The sequence below is a fragment of the Somniosus microcephalus genome, chromosome 9 (genome assembly GCF_052327205.1).
Source record: "Somniosus microcephalus isolate GS21.2 chromosome 9, FLI_Smic_1.0, whole genome shotgun sequence".
NCBI classification, from domain to species: domain Eukaryota; kingdom Metazoa; phylum Chordata; class Chondrichthyes; order Squaliformes; family Somniosidae; genus Somniosus; species Somniosus microcephalus.
The window spans coordinates 44,555,364-44,576,361 of NC_140995.1; the positions used below are offsets into that span (position 1 = coordinate 44,555,364).

The 20,998-nt window shown below is 46.0% G+C and overlaps 1 protein-coding gene across 11 annotated transcripts in view; it reads right to left on the reverse strand.

Moving 5' to 3' along the window:
• Positions 1-20,998, reverse strand: part of LOC147112361 (protein eyes shut homolog) — a 2,879,641-nt gene that overhangs the window by 904,487 nt on the left and 1,954,156 nt on the right. For all 11 annotated transcript variants that reach the window (XM_085996555.1, XM_085996552.1, XM_085996547.1 and 8 more), the window contains one exon: positions 572-805. In XM_085996555.1, the coding sequence (XP_085852681.1) occupies positions 572-805 (234 nt within the window). The remainder of the gene's footprint in view (positions 1-571; positions 806-20,998) is intronic.

The following is a 20,998-nucleotide window of genomic DNA, read 5'->3' on the forward strand; positions in this document are numbered from 1 at the left end:
ACCTCGGGAGCCCTCAGGTAAGTACGTAGATTTTTTTCCGATAGGACGCATCCGCACAGAGGATAGTCATAAATAAAAGATAGTCACTAATAGATCTAATAGTGAATTCAGGAGAAACTTCTTTACCCCCGAATGTGGTAAGAATGTGGAACTCACTACCACAAGGTATAATTGAGGTGAATAGCATAGATGCATTTAAGGGGAAGTTAAATAAGCACATGAGGGAGAAAGGAATTGGCATGCACTGATAGGGTTAGATTGAAGCGGGGTGGGAGGAGGCTCATGTGGAGCATAAACACCAGCATGGACCAGTTGGGCTTAATGGCCTGTTTCTGTGCTGTCCATTCTACGTAATTCCATGTTCCCAGAAGAAGGAGGAACAGCCCACAATCAATGCAGTACTATTTTACAATTCCCTATCATCTTATAATTCCAACAGCCCTTACTGAAGTGTGCGGCAGCACAAATTCTTGTTTGATACCTTTTCTCAAAGGCCTGGCCTGTCAGTTTAAAGATGCTATTCAATCTGACAAAACAAAAAAAGAAGCATTAAGCCAAGAATGTTACCTACCATGAAGGCAATGACATCTAAATCCTCCGGGGACATCCTCACACTGTGATTCGTTCTGACACAGTCCTACCACACAGAGAGTTACAGGAATTGCACAGGTCTCTCCCATATATCCCAGGTGGCAGATGCATCTAAAACTATTCATCAGATCTTCACAGTAGATGGTGTTTGTAGGGTCACATGGATTTGACAGACATTCATTTATTTCCACTGAACAGTCATAACTTTCAAAACCTGTCAAAACAACCATTGTTTATTTAATTTCCGCTCCAGTAAAAGTAGGATTAATATACAATTTTGATCTTGCGTGCAGACATGTAAAGAGTGCTCTCTTTTTCATTTGCTTGTACATCATAGTACAGATAGATTTCTCACATGGCCACTCAAAAAATGGACTCATTTTATAGGACTCAGACCATTTTCCTTCCGTATAGAGATTCTCTGCTTCCCACAACCCTGAAAACCATATGACCTGGATTAACCAGCATGAGAGAGTTACAAAGTGCAGACAAATCAGGAAAGATTGGGAGGGGTCCTTGCTCTCCAGATACAAGATTGCACTGTCAGATTAATACCAGTGCATTTCCCTACCAGGTCACTGACTTAAGAACTGATGGCCATCCCACATACGATCACAGCAGAAACGCATCATTCCAATTTAAGATTAGTTTTCACCCTTCACCCTCTCCATTCACATTCAGAGTTGTACTATACAGTTTCCAAGTACCAACACAATAGGATAGAAATATATGCAAGAGCTATTATCATACAAACAGGCTTGTAACAAATTCCCCTCTTTACTATCTAATGGAGACGCTATCCAATTTATTTAAAAAGGTAAAAGCCTCTGTTAAAATAGCAGAGAGAGGAATGTAGTACAAGCATTGTCCTACGGGAATCATGACGTGTTGCAGTTTTTTTGACGATAAAACGAGGGTGAAAATGACGATGAAATACATTTAAAAGAGGTAGGGCTTATCAAACAAGTGCCTGCAGTACAAATCTGGTGACAAAAATCACACACACAATGAATAACCGTTCATGTGTATGTATGTATATATCATATGCAAATTTCTAAACAAATTTTGAACAATTTCTTATGCATCCCTCCAGAGTCATGTGCATATTATTTTACTCCCATTGCCTATGAATGGGCAATAATTCTAGCCCACACAATGGGTGTTTAGATAAAACAGTTAATGCTGTTTTGATTAACACCTTAACAAAAGAGCAAGTTGGATGAGTGTTTATTTAGAATCTTAGGGGGTGATTTTGCCAATGGGGCTGCGTTGGAGGCGGGACTGCTGCTTGGCGGGTCGATGTCCCGCCTCCATTGATTTGTGGCCAACCCACGCTATTTTCCCTTGATTGACCTTGTTAAGCCCGCCCAGCGAGTTTAGCAGGCCAATTAAGGGAAAGCCGGTTACAGAGAATGTCAATGTATGACGTTTCATCTGTCAAAAATTTTTGACAGATGAATTGTCATCGTTTGACAGCTCTGTGAAGCTGTCAAACACTGACGTTCTCTGTAGTTTGATGAGTTCTTGAATTCAAGACCTCATTAAATCTCTTTCTTTTGCAGAAATTAGATGGTTTTTGCATTGGAGAATGCAACGGCCATCTGTCATCTCTACCGTGGAGGTGTGAGACTCTCTGCATATCCAATGATTGAAGCCTGCAGGAAGAAACAAAGGTGAGTACACTTTTTCTAACACTTTCCACTTACCTCACATACTCACCTCTCCACACTTGCACCCATCACTCACCTCCACAGCACGCTTTTGGACGCGGAGACCCCTGCAGACCCACTGTTCACCTCGATGACCCTGGCGGGGTTTGGAATCTTCGGGACCCCGCACTTTTGTGGGTAAAATGGGGATAATCCTCTTATCTGCCTGTTAACTACCTGTTAACAGGCAGTTAAGTGGCTGTAATCCCTTCCTGCCTCCAAGGAGATAGGACCCAGCGCGGGAAGGCTACCCGCCTCCTGGCAAGATGGCATGGGGGTGGGTTGGGCACCCGCCCCCAAATTCTGTCATTTTCCCAGCAGTCCCACCTCCCCAGGGCTGGCAAGATTGCGCCCATAGAGTCATAGAATTGTTACAGCACAGTAGGAGGCCATTCGGCCTGTCGAGCCCGTGCCGGCTCTCTGCAAGTGCACTTCAGCTAGTCCCACTCCCCCGCCCTTTTCCTGTAGCCTTACACATTTTTTTCCTTCAGGTACTTATCCAATTCCCTTTTGAAAGCCACGATTGAATCTGCCTCCACCACCCTTTCAGGCAGTGGATTCCAGATCATAACCACTTGCTGCATAAAAAAGTTTTTCCTCATGCCCCTTTGGCTCTTCTGCCAATCAACTAAAATATGTGTCCTCTGGTTCTTGACCCTTCCGCCAATGGGAACAGTTTCTCTCTATCTACTCTGTCTAGACCCCTCATGATTTTGAACACCTCTATCAAATCTCCTCTTAGCCTTCTCTGCTCTAAGGAGAACAACCCCAGCTTCTCCAGTCTATCCACGTAACTGAAGTCCCTCATCCTTGGAATCATTCTTGTAAATCTTTTCTGCAGCCTCTCTAAGGCCTTCACATCCTTCCTAAAGTGTGGTGCCCAGAATTGGACACAATACTCCAGTTGAGGCCAAAACAGCCTATTAAAAAGGTTCATCATAGCTTCCTTGCTTTTGTACTCCATGCCTCTATTTATGAAGCCCAGGATCCCGTATGCTTTTTTAACCGCTTTCTCAACCTGTCCTGTCACCTTCAACGATTTGTACACATATACCCCCAGGTCTCTCTGTTCATGCACCCCCTTTAGAATTGTACCTTTTAGTCTATATTGGCGCTTCTCATTCTTCCTACCAAAATGTATCACTTTGCACTTTTCTTCATTAAGCATCATCTGCCACGTGTCCATCCATTCCACCAGCCTGTCTATGTCCTCTTGATGTCTATCCCTAAACTCCTCACTGTTCACCATACTTCCAAGTTTTGTGTCATCCGCAAATTTTGAAATTGTGCACCTAAGTCCAAATTGTTATAAATCTCATCATCATGAAGAAACGACTCATGAACTAAAACTGGACAGCCAGCTGGTGGCAACGTCCAAGGAGTATAAATACTCAGGCGTGGGCCCAGCTTGCCCAGGGACATTTTGTAAGACAGGAACTAGTGAAGTACAACTAGACCTCCATGTTCTGAAACAAGTTGATTAAAGCCTTGCTTTATACTCAAACCAAGTGCGTAGTGAGTTTTATTACATCAATTTAATCAACTTGATATCGACTCCACGCTTTGGGTGATTTCGGGAAACAGCCAGCTACGACTCGAACCGTAGAAGGGAACTCAGACAAGTAATCGATCCATCATGGAGAAACTATTCAGACCTGCCCGTCTTGACCTGGACCCGAATTCACTTACAGCTGCTAAGGTATGGAAACACTGGTATCGTACCTTTAGCAACTTCCTTGAGGAGTGTGGCGAGAATGTTCCTAATAAGTTACGAATGCTTGCTAATTATGTATCCCCTCATGTGTTTGATTATATTGAAGACTGTGTAGATTATGACGCTGCTATCCAAATACTACAGCAGCTATATGTCAAGTCCCCAACCGAAATTTTTGCTCGGCATCTACTGCCCACAACTCAACAACAACCCGGGGAACCACTTGACAAATTCCTTCAGAAACATCGCAGGCTCAGCAAGGATTGTAATCTTAAAGCTGTTACAGCTGAGCAGTACCAGGAGGAGTTAATTTGTGATTCCTTTATTAATGGGATTGCGTCTCCCTTCATAGGTCAGCGTCTGTTGGAGAATAAAACCCTCAAGTTACAGGCTGCCTATGACCAGGCATGTTCTCTGGAATTAGCGAAGAGGAATGCAGATACCTATCTTTCACCACGTGCATGGGCTGCTGCTATCACTTTTAGTGACTCCTTCAATAGGCCTCGGGCGGAAGCCCTCACGGATGACGACACCAACCTGGCTGATGACAACCCTACCCTAGAAACCTTCACTGATGATGACCCCACCCTAGCGGCATCTTGGCAATCTGGAAGGAAGTGTTTCTTCTGTGGGGGTGCGTTCCATTACAGGAAATTTTGTCCTGCTCGTAACACAACCTGCAATCATTGCAGCAAGAAAGGTAACTTTTCGAAGGTAGGCCAGTCAAGAGCCGCTGTTAGTAAGAAAGGCCACCTTTCTAAGGTATACCGGTCGAGAGCTCCTGTTAGTTTGCAGCTACTATCTACAAAACTGCTCCTCCCCCAAGAACCACAACTAAGGTTACAGCTGTCAAGGGTAAAACTGCACCTCCTCCCATCACAGCTGTTTTTCCCCAAAGTCTGTCCCATGCAGCCATGAAGGTTTCGGTAAATGGACACATTTTGAGCGCACTAATCAACTCATGCAGCTCTGACAGCTTCATTAGTGAGCGGGCTGTCAGTAAGTTAAAACTGCCTAGTTACCCCTCGGACAGGGAAATTGCAATGGCTCTGACGACACTGACCGCCAATTCTTCCAGGTTTTGTCTTGTCGACCTTATTCTCAATGGCCGCACTTATTTCTCCACCCAGCTCGGGGTGCTCAAAAACCTATGCATTGATGTGCTCCTGGGACAGGATTTCCAGAAACAACACAAAAGACTCACTTTCGAATTTGGAGGGTCAAAGCCGGAGCTTACTATTTCCAAAGTACCGTTTTGTGTGCTTTCGGCGGCTTCGCTCGATGAGCCCTCCTTGTTTGCCAATCTTTCCCCCCGATGTAAGCCCATAGTCACTAAATCATGACGTTTCAGCCAAGATGATCGATCCTTTATCGAGGCAGAAATTTCTCGCCTTCTAGCTGACGGTATCATTGAGCCATGTTCATTTTCCTGGCGGGCTCAAGTCGTCGTTGTTAAAAATCCACTGAAGCAACACAAGAAACGTCTTTGCATCGATTACTCGCAAACTATTAACCAGTATACCAACCTGGATGCCTATCCACTACCATGCATCGATGACATGGTCAATAACCTTGCCAACTACAAGGTATTTTCAACTTTTGATTTAAAGAGCGCATATCATCAAGTACCGTTAAAGGACAAAAAGTATACGGCCTTTGAGGCCAATGGTCAGCTTTACCAGTTTTGGCGCCTTCCATTTGGGGTCACCAATGGGGTGGCCATCTCTGGATAATATCAGCATTGCTGGTCATGATCAGAAGGAGCATGATGCCAATCTCCAGAAATTTTTTGACGTTCTCCATCATCGCAACTTAATCTGAAATGAGTCCAAATCAGTGAAATCAGTACCATCAGTCAACATCCTTGGCTATTGGGTGGGCAACGGTGTCATCAAACCGGATCCAGAGCGACTTTGTCCACTTCAGGAGCTCCCTCCCCCTATGAATCTCGGCTCTCTTCGTCGGGCACTCGGCATGTTCGCCTATTATGCGAAATGGATACTCCACTTCTCTGACAAGTTCCAGCCCCTGCTTCACGCAAAGTCATTTCCATTGGAGGCAATGGCTATTTCAGCTTTCAACCTCCTCAAGCGACAACTGGAAAAAGCCACGCTTCGTTCCATCGATAAAATCTTCCTTTCGTGGTCGAGTGCGATGCATCGGATGTGGCGATCTCTGCTACCTTGAATCAAGGTGGTCGACCCGTTGCATTTTTGTCCAGAACTTTGCAGGGTAGCGAGCTCCATTATCCTCCTGTCGAGAAGGAGGCTACGGCCATCATCGAAGCGGTACGTAAATGGAGTCATTATCTCGCTCGTCGCAATTTCACACTTATAATCATTCAGCGCTCCATGGCCTTTATGCTGGATAACCGGAAACGCACTGAGATCAAGAATAACAAAATATAACTCTGGAGGATGGAATTGGCCGCCTTTGGATACACCATACATTATCGACCTGGCAAAGAGAATGTGGCCCCGGATACCCTCACACGGGCATTCTGCTCTTCTATGTCAACTTCGACTCTTGCGGATCTTCATACTGACTTACGCCATCCTGGCATTACCCGTATGTTGCACTTTGTGCGATCTAAAAACCTCCCATTTACTACGGAAGATGTGAAAAGAACATGCTCCTCCTGTAGAATTTGTGCGGAATTAAAACCGCAATTCTTCCGTCCATCGGATGGCTTGCTCATACAAGCTATGCAGTCTATGCAGTGACACAGCATTGACTTTAAAGGGCCATTGCCTTCCTCAACGTGAAACACCTACTTACTTACTATGGTGGACGAATATTCATGCTTTCCCTTTTCTTTCCCCTGTCCCAATATGCTTACTTCCACAGTGATCAAATGCCTTGATCAAGTCTTTTCCCTTTGCGGTACAGCCAATTTCATCCACTCTGATCAGGGTCCCTCCTTCATGTCAAGCGAACTCAAAAGTTATCTCTCCCAACGGGGAATCGCCACAAGTAAAACGACACCGTACCATCCCATTGGTAACGGACAGGTTGAGAGATACAACGCTATCATTTGGAACGCTGTTCATCTTGCGCTGAGGTCATGCAAACTACCAGACCAGCAGTGGAAAACTATGCTCCCCGACGTGTTGCATTCCATCAGGTCTCTTCTTTCTAAGCCCACCAATGTCACGCCTCATGAGCGATTCTTCAGCTTCCAGCGTCGCTCCACGCATGGGACATCCCTACCATCATGGTTGGCAGCTCCTGGCCTCGTGCTGCTCCGAAGATTCGTCCGATCGTCTAAAAATGATCCTCTCATCGAGGTAGAACTCATGGACGTCAATCCCACGTATGCGCACGTGTGGTACCCTAATGGCCGGGAGTCCGCCGTTTCGCTCCGGGACCTGGCGCCCTGTCCAGCCGGTTCCACGGACCCAACTGATAGAGGGACCCACGGTGATGATGCCGACACTCTGCGCTCCCCCGAAGATGACGCCCTACCTAGGACACCGAGAGATCTGCTGGCTGCCCCACCAGATCCACTCAGGGATCTGAGCGCTCCCCGTGGATGGCCACCCGAGGCCAGGACGCCGGTCAATCCCTGGCTATCAAACAGGATGAAGCCAGCTCTGCGCCTGTGGGGACCCGCACCCGGAGTCACGATCTCCCCAGCCTCCCTCGGGTCGATCAGGGCAACACGGGCCCTGTCGATCCACCGGTATGGATCAAGTGGCCCAGGGACCAAGACACAGTCCGGGGAGACGTGCCTTCTAGCCATAAACAAAGATCTAAAAGACTGCGGCTATTTGTGGTCCGCCTAATCCGTTAAGAGGAAGTCGTCGGACTTCCAAATCTTTTAGGCAGGAAGAATGTTATAAATCTCATCATCATAAAGAAACTACTCATGAAATAACACTGGACGGCCAGCTGGTGGTGCCGTCCAAGGATTATAAATACTCGGGCGTGGGCCCAGCTTGCCCAGGGACATTTTGTAAGACAGGAACTAGTGAAGTACAACTAGACCTCCATGTTCTGAAACAAGTTGAAAGCCTTGCTTTATACTCAAACCAAGTGCGTAGTGAGTTTTATTACATCACAAATCATTAATATATATCTAGAAATGTAGTGGTCCTAGAACCGAACCCTGGGGAACACCACTGTATCCCTTCCTCCAGTCCGAAAAACAACCGTTCACCACTACTCTTTGTTTCCTGTCACTTAGCCAATTTCATATCTATGATGCCACTGTCCCTTTTATTCCATGGGCTTCAACTTTGCAGACAAGCCTATTATGTGGCATTTTATCAAACGCCTTTTGGAAGTCCATGTACACTACATCAACCACACTGCCCTCATCACCCCTCTCTGTTACCTCATCAAAAAAATTTATTAAGTTAGTTAAACACGATTTGCCTTTAGCAAATTAAGGCTTCCCTTAATAAATACACACTTGTCCAAGTGACTGTTCATTTTGTCCCAGATTATCATTTCTAAAAGTTTCCCCACCACCGAGGTTAAGCAGACTGGCCTGTAGCTGCTGGGTTTATCCTTACACCCTTTTTTGAACAAGGGTGTAACATTTGCAATTTTCCAATCCTCTGGCACTACCCCTGTATCCAAGGAGGATTGGAAGATTATGGCCAGTACCTCTGCAATTTCCACCTTAACTTCCCTCAGCATCCTAGGATGTATCCCATCTGGTCCTGGTGACTTATCTAATTTAAGTACAGCCAACTTTTCTAGTACCTCCTCTTTATCAATTTTTATCCCCTCCAATATCTCAACTACCTCCTCTTTACTATGACTTTGGCAGCATCTTCTTCCTTGGTAAAGACAGATGCAAAGTACTCATTTAGTACCTCAGCCATGCCCTCTGCCTCCATGTGTAGGTCTCCCTTTTGGTCCCTAATAGGCCCCACCCCTCCTCTTACTACCTGTTTACTATTTATATGCCTATAGATGACTTTCAGATTACCTTTTATTTAGGCATGGGGCTACAGGTTGTAACTAGTATTAGAATTATTTAAAATTCCTTCTTGGGATGTGGGGGTTGCTAGGAAGGCCAGCCTTTATTGCCCATCCCTCACTGCCCTTGAGAAGGTGGTAGTGGGCCACATTCTTGAACCGCTACAGTCCATGTGGTGAAGGTACTCCCACAGTGCTGTTAGGTAAGCAGTTCCTGGATTTCGACCCAGCCACAATGAAGGAACGGTGATACATTTCCAAGTCGGGATGGTGTGTGACTTGGAGGGGAACTTGCAGGTGATGGTGTTCCAATGCGTCTGCTGCCCTTGTCCTTCTAGAGGTTGTGGGTTTAGGAAGTGTCGTGGAAAATATTTTCAGCTTGGATCATGATGGATCCTTAGTTCAGCCCATAGCAATGACATGCCAAGGGAGGTTTTGGTATAAGAATGAATAATGTAGGTTGTAAGGTTTGCTAGATACCCTGGAGTTTTGCTCAAACTCTCTGTGAGAGAAAGGGGGTGGGGGAAACTTTGCAGAACCTTCCCTTAGGAAACTAAGTGGGTTGGAATGGCGTGCCTGAGTGTATATTGTCTGTGGAAGGATTGAGGTGGTTGTTCTATTTACATTCTCCATGCTTCCTACAGTATCCTATTGGGCAATAATTTAATATTCCTTCAGAGCATTTGTGTTTTCTTCTGTTATTATTCCATTATTGTAGGAAGCTAGATGTGTTGGACACTACACATGTTCTAAACATAAAATATGAATGAAGTATACATCAAAATGAAATCTAATCACATACTAAGCAGTGGCACTGTCATAAGTTAGGAGGTAAATGACATATCATTTTACCCTCTGGAATGTTGGTCATGTTTTCTTTGAAATTTTCCCTTGTGATTTTTGTGTTCATATAGGAACTGAATCTTTGTACTGGCACATGGAACTATTTCCACTTTGTGCATCAAATGCCAATCTAAAATGCTCACTGGTCAGTTACGGCATTGATAGATTTGCAGTAAAGTCCCTCCAATGCAGTGCTGAGGGAGTGCTGCACTGTCGGAGGTGCCGTCTTTCGGATGAGACGTTAAACCGAGGCCCCGTCTGCCTAGTCAGGTGGACGTAAAAGAACCCACGGCACTATTTCGAAGAAGAGCAGGCGAGTTTTTCCTGGTGTCTTGGACAATATTTACCCTTCAACCAACATCACTAAAATAGATTATTTGGTCATTATGTCATTGCTGTTTGTAGGGCCTCACGCTCCCTACATTACTACAGTGACTACACTTCAAAAGTACTTCATTGACTGTAAAGCACTTTAGGGATGACCTGAGGTTGTGAAAGGCACTTTATAAATGCAAGTTCTTTCTTTCCACTCTGACCTGTTTTAAGTGCCTCAGATGCCAAACTCAGGAGAGCACAGTTTATTGCACCTGTACAACATTTTTCACTAGTCATCCCATGGCCTCTCTGAGTGAGATTAATGGCCCATAATTTGCTTGGAAAATAACAGCTAGTTTAATGGTGCTCGCTGTTATTAATGTGTAAATAACCCAGCAATTTGTGGCGAAGAAGAGATACCCCGTGATTTGAAAATCACTAGAAGTTGCTAGACGATTTGCGTCGCTCCGTCATTAGCCTGTGGAAAATGGCAGCTCGTCATCAACCTCCCCATGAGTGTCAAGAAATTGCTGCATTTGTGCAGTAAATATGAATTAAACTCACCGCAGGAAGCTATGGCTGATATTTAATATCTTAAGGACCCTTTTAATTTATGTTTTTGTAATGCAACTCAACCTCTCTGGCCCAAAAAGGGAACAATTGAAACTGTGGAGCCTCATTCCTGCAGGTAGTAAATTGTTGTTAGAGATTTTCTTACTTTTTTTTCTGTCTCTTTTTTCTCTCTCTTAACCCAATCTTTCTTTCCCTCTCTTTATTTCTCTTTCTGTATCTGATTTAACTCTAATTCACCCTGTTTACTTTTCTGTGATTCTTTCTCAATCCTTACATCTCATTGGTTAAGGAGATATACTGTTGGTCCCAACGTTCACTAAGGTCCCAGATGTCCCATTGCTCTTGTCGTGCCGTTATCAGCTTGCGCTTCCAATAGTCTGCGGTGTGAAAAATTTCGAGCCGAAAGATGAGGGAAAAAGTCTAACTAACGAGGCTTGCTGGGCTGCAGCAAAATCTAAGCCAATAATTCAATGTAATTAGTAGTGAATTTTGTGCTTGGCCCTATCCCCACTAAGGACTGGATTGAGAATGTCCAAACCAATTTTTCGTAGCTCTTTAACACAGAATAGACAAAGGAAACTCAAGCTGCCAGTTTGGTATGGATTTGAAACTAGGCCCCAGGTGTGAAGTGATGGACTCCTATGTCCTTGGCAGGAGTTGGCACTGGGCAATAAAACACTTTCACATTCCAGGTAGCCAGTGTCAACATCAATCACTCCTACTGCGGTTACAACCATGCCTGCAGCAAATTAAAAATCCCTCTTTTTAATTTATCATAATCTACGTTAGAAACAGAATAAACCTTGACTTTGTGCCAGAGCGAAAAAATGGGTGATGGCGAGTCGGCAGCCCATTCTACATCTCTCCCAATTTTTACTCCCGTTGACTTCAATCAGGGAAAAGACATAGGCTGGAATTTTCATGGGGTCAGCGGGCAGGATCGGTGGCGGGTCGGGTGGGAAATTTGATTTTTTTGACAGCGGGTCAGGAACCCACTGCAACACACCTTTCCCAATGGCGTGTCTGTGATCTCAGATTGGACCCGACCCGCAGAGACGGGCAACCCAATTAAAGCAATTATTGGCTTGTTGACAGACCCTTAATAATGGTTTTAACCTTACCTTTTAACTTTAACTGCTCGCCCATGCTGTCTACGCTCCTCGTGGACCACATCAGTGAACCTGAAGCAGGAGTTAAATAGCCATTGAATCAGCTGATCAGTTGACAGCTTGAAATGTACTATAAAAGCTCCCACCTCACAGCTGTTCGCTTTCCAAGCACAGAAGCTGTTGCTTACTACACTTGGAAGACAGCTTTATGCAGGCTGCAAGTGTTTGGAGCAAATTCTCCATCCAGTGTCACCTCATTGGAACAACCTCTCTCACCATTGACAGATTGCTTCTGTCATCTCAACTTCACCTGCCATCTATTACATCAGCATGGGTACTGTTTATACTGTTTCACCTTGGTCCTCAGAGTCTGACCACGATGAGCCCCAACATCAGCAACACCAGGCACACCAGCAGCACCAACAACACCAGCAACCTTCGCCTCAATGCCCTGATGCCATACAGGGCAGAGGGCAACAGCGCAGGGCTGCACCGTGCCAGAGGCGATACCCCCAACACCGGGTATACAGGCAGAGGATGAGCTTCCTCATCATGACTGAGCAGCAGTGCCAAAGGAGGCTCAGGCTATTGTACCAGGTCATCGCACACATTTGCACATTGCTGGAGCAAGCCCTGCAGCCCAGAGCAGCAGGTGGACACGCCTTACTAGTGGCTTTCAAAGTCACCAGCACCCTCAACTTCTTCGCCTCAAGCTCCTTCCAGGGATCTGCAGTAGACATTTGCGGCACCTCGCAGTCAGCTGCCCACAGATGCAGCACACAAGTCACCGATGCCCTGTCTGACAAGTCAGCCAATTATATCAACATTGCCACTGATGAAGCCAGTGTTACTGAGTGGGTGCTCGGCTTTGCTGCTCTGGCCAGCTTTCCATGGGTACAGGGCGTCACTGACTGCACACATGTGGCCATCAGGGCCCCCCATCATAACAAAGGAGCTTTTGTCAACCGCAAGGGCTTCCACTCCCTCAATGTGCAACTCATCTGCAACCATAGGAAGATCATCATGTGTGTGTTTGCCAAGTTCCCTGGTAGCTGTCGTGACTCTTTTGTCCTGAGCCAGTCCACCCTCCCTCAGCTCTTCACACCTCCAAACAGACTTACCGGCTGGCTGCATGGAGACAAGGGCTATCCATGGGTCATGACACTCTTGAGGAGGCCAAGTAATGAGGCTGAGGAACATTATAATGAAAGCCACATCTCCATCAGATGTGTCACAGAGCAGACAATATGCTTGCTCAAAATGCGCTTCAGATGCCTTGACAGATCTGGAGGAGCCCTTCAGTATACACCAGCTAGGGTTCCAGAATAATCATGGTCTGCTGCGCCCTGCACAACATAATGGAGCAGCGGGGATTAGTGCTGCATGAGGAACAAGGCGCAGAGTGCACAGCCTCTTCAGAGGAGGAGGAGCAGGAGGAGGAAGAGGAGCATCAGGTAGAAGAGGAGGATGAGGAAGAGCTGGAGGAGCCGCAGTGCAGATACCACCAGTACGCGAGCACATTGCTGCCCATGAGGCCAGGGATGGCCTCATCATGGTCAGATTTACTTATCTTTACACAGCACAGCTATGTGGCTGCCACATGCATCACCGGGTTGGCTACACCCTTCATCCATACCATAAAACATCCCTACAATGACCAGTCCATTCTTTTCACAGTAACAACCATTGCTGGAGCTTAAGTTTGCCTTGACCGTTCACCCTGCCACTTCCAATTGTGCACACAAATTTGTCACGGACCGCAAAGTTTTGCAAATTGATGATTATATACAAAACATTATTTCAACAGAAACTTAACAATAACATTCAAGAAAACAGCCAAGCGAGTACCCTTGTGACTCTACTTGTGTGATTTCTTTCGCTTCCGTGTGCTTCTACGTGCTGGTACCCCTGTGGCTTCAGCAGAGGTAGAGATGGCCTCCTCACTTCCCTGCTGTGCCTGCTTAGACGCCTTTGGCGGTCGTCCTCTGGGTTTTCGAGCCTGTGAGGGCCCCGCCAAAGTCTGCTCCTCCTGCAATTGTGAAGGGGCAGATTCGGCCATTGCATTTGAGGCTCTGACTGAGGGGTTGGCAAGAGGGGAGAAGAGTGAGCATTTGGAGAGGAGCCCCCACTTCCATGTCCCCTCCCAACATCAGCCCTCTTATGGGCCACCCACACATCCCTGCTAGCAAGGAGCTGGAGGGCACCTTGCTGCACATCAGTGGGACGATGAGGACCCACATCTACACTGACATCCCTCCTAGAAAGGATATCTATGAGCCTCTGGCTTCTATCCCCCATAGATGACCATCTATTTCCCATAGATAGCCATCTGTCCTCCATAGATGACCATCTATGTTCCATAGTTGCCCCTCTATTTTCCACAGATGCCCATCTATTTTGCATAGAGACCATGTGCTCGTGCGACTGGCACATTAGGTCCTCCATGCTGGTGGCCATCCTATCCATGGAGGAACCTACAGCCGTGATTGCTTGCACCACGGTGGTGCTCATGTTGCAGAAGGACTCCTCAATTCTCCGAACACTTGCAGTCATCACGCTCACAAAACCTGTCAGACCCTCCTGCACTTGTTCCTGCAGCTCCAGGATCAGCCTCTTCCTGGATGATCCCCGAGGCTCAGCGTCTGCATGCAGCTCAGCAGAGCTGGGAGATGCTGTGCCCTGACGAGGAGTCTCCACTGCTGTCCCTGTCTCCACCATCTGCTCTTGCTCACATGTGATGTGTGAGGCACCAGGTGACAACACTACTCTGTCACGACGGCCCCACCAAGGTGTGCATCTCTGCACTGCTGCTGGGTGGGCTTATCTCAGGTGACGCTGAGGAGTCATCTTCCTCTTCCTCCTAGACAGTGTGGGGGGGGGGGCTCTTGATGGACCTGTGGGAGAGTAAAGGGATCACTTAGATATATCATATGTAGATTCCATACAAATACCATTACGCTCATGGTGAGCATTCAATGTTTCCTGACATCAACCCCCCCATGTGAGTGACTGATGAATGCCATGTAGCTGTATGGAAACTGATTCTGTCACCAGGTTGTTGTGTTGAGCCCCTCTCTCCGTCCCCCACTGCCGGCTGGTCACCCGTTCCAGAGACCTCCAGGGCAGTCTCCTCCGCACTGGTGAGGGTCGTGAGGGATGGAGGGACTCCTGCCGTTCCCTGCCTCTCCCTCGTGTAGTGGGCTCTCTTTTCCTGCAAGGAGGGAAAGAGAAGGTTGAGTTAGAGTGACAGAATGAGTGTAAGGAATGGAAGGGTTACATGTGTAGAGGGTAACTATGATGGAGTGGGGTGGCAATACCAAGTGGCCTCCTTGTGTGTTGTTAGTTGGTAAGATTGCACTAGGATGAGGCTGAGTGTGAGGGGTAGTTAGTAAGATGGGGGATGTGATAATGTGGAGATGCAAGGAATGTTGGTATGAGTAAGGATGTACAGGGGTAGGGTTGGGAAGGCAGAGAGATGGGGATGTGATGAGAGGCACTGCAGGATGAAGGTGAGTGTGGCTTTGTACTCACCTTTCCTGATCTCACAAGATCATTGAAGCGCATGCGGCAGTGCACCCAAGTCCTCATCACCACAGCCCTGCTGGTCACCTCCTGCGCTATCTGGAGCCAGGCTCTCTTGGTCTCTTGGGGAAGTCTCTTCCACCCACTGGCAGGAAAGAGGACCTCCCTGCGTGCTCGGACTTCCTCCACAAGCACATGGAGGGAGTCATCGGAGAATCTTGGCGCAGCCCACTGCCTCTGGGAACTCATCTGTGTTTATCCTCAATACACCAAAGGGAGAAAGATAGCGTCCACAATCCCAGATGAACCTTCAAATGCAATGTGGCCATGGCTCCTTTAAATATACCGGCACCAAACGTGTCATCGATGACGTCACCAGACTCGCTCCATTTCATTGGCCCGGGTAACGCGCTGGGCGGGCTTAACAAGCCCCATTACCGGAAATTCATTTTTAGCAGCGGGATGTAGGTAGCAGCGGGCTCGTAGCTCGCCACAGACCCTGATGGCATCAGACCCGCCTAGGTAGGGAAAATCGTGGCCGTAAAACGGGCTGTCGACTCACTATTGCCCGTTTTACACTCTCGCACAAAGTCATGCTATGTTTGTGTAGAAAAAAAGCTTTGATGGAATATTAGACCTATTTGTGGTACTCGATATGTTTTTCTATAACGGAATTTATCTACGGATATGAAATTCTTAATATGAAATATTCCACCATGGTGTGGGATAAAACAACTGACGTGAGAGGAGCTTTCCTTTTCCACACTCCAATTATCTATGTTTCCAACTATTTACAAGACAAAACCCTGTGTAAGATGTAGCCTCATTAACTGGTTGTAGTTTTTTTTGTTTGTTTTTGCACTGTACTTGCCTAATTTGGGGGACGCTCTATTATGTGTCAATTTTTATTATCCGGCAAAGGTGGGGGGAGGTGGGGAGCGGAGGGGCTGTGTTGGAGGGCGGGGGACTCTACCTCATTCTGGGAGATAATGGAGATTTTGCTGTAGTGAGCTATTGAAGAGCCTCATAGAAACCTCTGTGCCATTTGTGGATTGTAAGTGAACAATGTTACTAGTCCAATTAAAAAGACAAAGCGACAGCAGATAAAAGAATTTCAAAAGTTCTCCAGCTCATTAAAGTCTGACAAGGTAGGCAGGGGGAGGTTTGATTTGCAGTAAATACAAACTAACAGTAGAAGTTGTCATGGGCAAGGTTTGAAGACCACCTTGAAACACACATCCTCAGCATGTACCGACAATTCTTCTACCAGTTTCATGTAATGTTTTCTTCATTTTAAAATTCAATTCCTGCATAGACAGTGTGTAAATATGTTGTTCTTTGATAAGCTGGGTCTCTGATACATGTGGAAACCCATCATCAAGTGCAAGAGTCTCCAACCGAAGGTAGGGAGAAATCTACAGCCATCTGTAGGATTTACACTTGCCCAATACGAAATGCTCAAATTCTCCCCATTTACTCAGAATGTAGGTTAAAAAAGAAAGAAAGAACTTGCATTTATACAACACCTTTTACAACCTTTTACAATATCCCAAAGCACTTTGCAGCCAATGAAGTACTTTTTAAAGTGTAGGCACTGTTGTAATGTAGGAAACACGGTGACATAAGGAAACTACTAAGCACTTGGTTTGAGTATAAAACAAGGCTTTAATCAATTGTTTCACAACCATGAGTTCTAGTTACATCACTAGTTCCTGGTTACAAAAACGTCCTGAGCAAGCTGGGCCTACGCCCGAGTATTTATACTTTCCTTGGATGGCGCCGCCAGCTGGCCGCCCAATGTTATCTCATGAGTCACTTCGACATGAATGGTAAGATTCATGACACACAGCAAGCACACACAAACAGCAGTGTGATAATGACCAGATTGTGAGGTAGAGTTTCCGCTTTGGGTGCAAGCGGCAATCAGGGCGCAAATTCCGCTCAAAACTGTGCTAGTTTGCCGAATTGAATTTTTTGCTTAGGTTTCTGCCCAAACTCATTTGCATATCTCCGAAAGTAAAACCTTCTATAAAGCAGTGCAAGCTTTTTAGAATGTATTTTTTTTTAAGATGCATTAAAATATTCCATGATATATTTAAGAGTGGTAACCTGATGCAGTTTGATTAATACAGCTGAAAATGGGTTTATCAAAAAAATAAGTATGTTTTTATCAGAGTGTCTAGCCCACCACCTGTTGTAGTGTATGTGCCTTTAAGAGCCCCATGTGTACTGTAATGCCGGTAATGGCCACTCGGGCTATATAAGCCTGTATATTGTGTTGTATCCGTTAGTTCCCCTCCAGACTTTGTTTAGTAAACACCTATGAAACCAACTCCTGTCTTCAGTGTCTCTATGAACACACAGACACAACAGTGGCGACGAAGTGGAAACGGACTTACCTGCAATTCGGCAGCACCTCAAGGACATCGATTCCTCTGGCATCCAGAAGAATCAAGAAAGTGAAAGAAGCTGTGGTTTCACCAGCTGGCCAAGCTGGTGGCAGGTACTACGGTAATCCTTCCTGGGCGTCAGGCTGGGGCTCCAGCGGCTGGCTCTACAGCTGGGCCAAGCAGCGAAAGCGGAGGCAAGCAGTAGCAGACGGGGAGGGAGCACTCGGGAGACGGCCGGCGCTGCAAGCAGGTCGGCGTTCAGACCTAGAGAGAAAGTCCGGCGGGAACGAGTCTCCAACTGTAAATAAATAAATAAATAAATAAAGAACGGAAACCACGGGAAACAGCGTTGTCATCGGCAGCAGCGGCGGGAAAGCGCGGGAAGCGCCATATCTTTTCTGCAGAAAAGAAAGAAAAGCGCGGGAAGCGCCATATCTTTTCTAAGATGCCTAAGTCTGGCAATATTGATGCTTTTGATAACGAGATAGAGGATTGGACCACATATGTGGAAAGAGTGGAGGTATATTGCACCGCAAATGGAATAGAAGATGAAAAAAAAGCTTCAGTACTGCTAAATCTAATGGGTGCAAAGACATACGGGCTGTTACGAAATTTAATCACTCCAGCCAAACCAAAGGACAAGAATTTTAAAGAAATTGTTGATACCCTACAGGAGCACTTAAACCCAACACCGCTGCTGATAGCGGAATGATTCAAATTCTTCAAGAGAAATCAACACAAGAATGAAAGTAACGCTGATTACCTCACCGAATTAAGAAAGCTATCAAAACACTGCCAATTCGGGGCAGGACTAGCAGATTATCTTCGAGACAAATTCGTCTGCGGTCTCTTAAGTGAAGGAACACAGAAAAGGCTGCTTTCTGAAAAAGATTTAACACTGGACAAGGCTTTCAGTATGGCTGTATCATACGAAGCAGCCGCAAGAGGAGCTGCAGAGATACAACAAAAGACACAGGACTTCGGCACCCATGAAATGACACAGGGTTTCGAAAGATGTTATCGCTGCGGCAGATCCACCCATGACCAGAGGGACTGCTGGTTCAAGGACAAAGCATGCAGGCAATGCGGAAAGATTGGACACATTGCACGGGTATGCCGATCTGGACAAAATAAATCCACAGACAGGAAAAAGAAAATCAATAAAGAAAAGTACAGAAAGGTACAAATGATGACGGACAGTAGCTCCGAAGACCAGAAGAGCGATAGCGACTCCGAAAACAAGAGACTAAGCTGTCTCAAATTACATAATGTAATTGCCAAGGATGATTACCAGACCATTTGGGTTACCCTCAAGATAGCAGGGTCCCCAGTTAAAATGGAGCTAGATACAGGATCAGCTCTGACCGTCATAAATCGACGGGATTACGAGCGGCTATTTCCGCATATACCTTTAAAAGACACATCTATTATCTTGAAAACATATACGGGGCAGAAAGTATACCCCAAAGGAAAAATAAGGGTGCCTGTTGTATACAACGGCAAAGAAATACAAAAGTTGTATTTATACATTCTACAAGATGGTGGCCCACTGCTGTTGGGACGTGAATGGATCAGGAAAATACGTTTAGGCTGGCACTCCATTCAGGCACTGACGGTGACCAGTAAGAAAAAAAACGATGATGACATCATACCTGAACGATTAAAAGACATCTTGGCCAACGCCAAAGAAGTGTTTCAAGAGAAACTAGGCGCCTTGAAAGGCATCACCGCCTCAATAAAAGTGGAAGATGCAGCAATTCCCAAGTTTTTTAAAGCAAGACCGGTGCCGTACGCAATTCGTCCAGCAGTCGAGGCAGAGCTGGAGAATTTGGAAAATGCAGGCGTATTATCCAAAATAGATTGGAGCGAGTGGGCAACACCCATCGTTCCAGTCATTAAGAAAGCATTGAATAATGATAAATCTGAAGAACAGAGAAAAATTCGCATCTGTGGAGACTTCAAGGTGATGGTAAACCCGGTTCTTCACACGGTACAGTAGCCTCTTCCGAGGATAGAAGATATTTTCGCCTCACTATCCGGAGGGAAACGTTTCACCAAAATTGACTTGGCACAGGCATATCTACAGATGGAGGTTGAAGAGGCCTCTAAAAAAAATCTCACGATAAATGCACACAAAGGTCTGTACCAGTACAATCGACTGGTTTTCGGAGTAGCATCTGCTCCAGCTATCTGGCAAAGAGCTATGGAGCAAGTCCTCCAAGGGATTCCGGGGACTCAATGCTACCTAGACGACATCCTTGTAACAGGAGAAAACGACAACGAGCACCTTGCCAATTTGGAGCAGGTGCTCACTAGGCTGAGAGAACGGGGCCTACGAGCAAATCGCCCCAAGTGCAAATTTTTCCAAAATCAAATATCATATTGTGGCCACATAATTAATAAGGAAGGGTTGCATAAGTCACCTGAAAAAATTGAAGCAGTCATAAAAGCCCCAGCACCTGAAAATGTTTCACAATTAAGGTAGTTCCTGGGATTAATAAATTACTATCATAAATTTTTACCGAACTTATCAACTCTTCTACACCCTCTTAATGAACTGCTACAAACAGGAGTAATTTGGAAATGGAGAGCAAAGACTGTAAACATGCCTTCCATAAATGCAAAGACTTAATCACGTCCAAAGAAGTTTTGGCTCATTACAACCCATCACTGCCAATCAGACTGGCGTGCGCTGCATCCCCTTACGGCATAGGAGCAGTATTATCGCATAAATTCCCTGATGGCTCGGAACGGCCGATAGCTTTTGCGTCACGCTCATTGAACTCAGCTGAGCGTAACTATGCCCAAATCAACAGGGAAGCACTCAGCCTGGTATGGGGAGTGAAGAAATTCAACCATTACCTACACGGACAAAAATTTACCTTGTTGACTGACCATCAACCCCTCATCTCCATATTCAACCCTAAAAAGGGTGTTCCCATTATGACAGCACAAAGGCTACAGAGGTGGTCCCTTTTTCTAGGGGCACACCAATACAACATAGAATATAAAGGATCAAAACAGCATGGGAATGCTGACGGTTTATCGCGCCTACCGTTGCCAATGGTAGAAGAGGCACCTACAGTAGACCCAGTGGAGATGTTCCACTCAACCATAGTGGAATGTCTACCAGTAACAAATTCTGCCATTGAAAAGGAAACAAGAAATGACCCGACTCTCTCACGAGTCTACGACTTAACGGTGAAGGGATGGCCAGCACATGGCGAACCACTGTTGCCAGCATTCTCGCAAAGAAGAGAACAGCTGTCAGTGTGCCGAGGAACCTTGATGTGTGGATCCAGA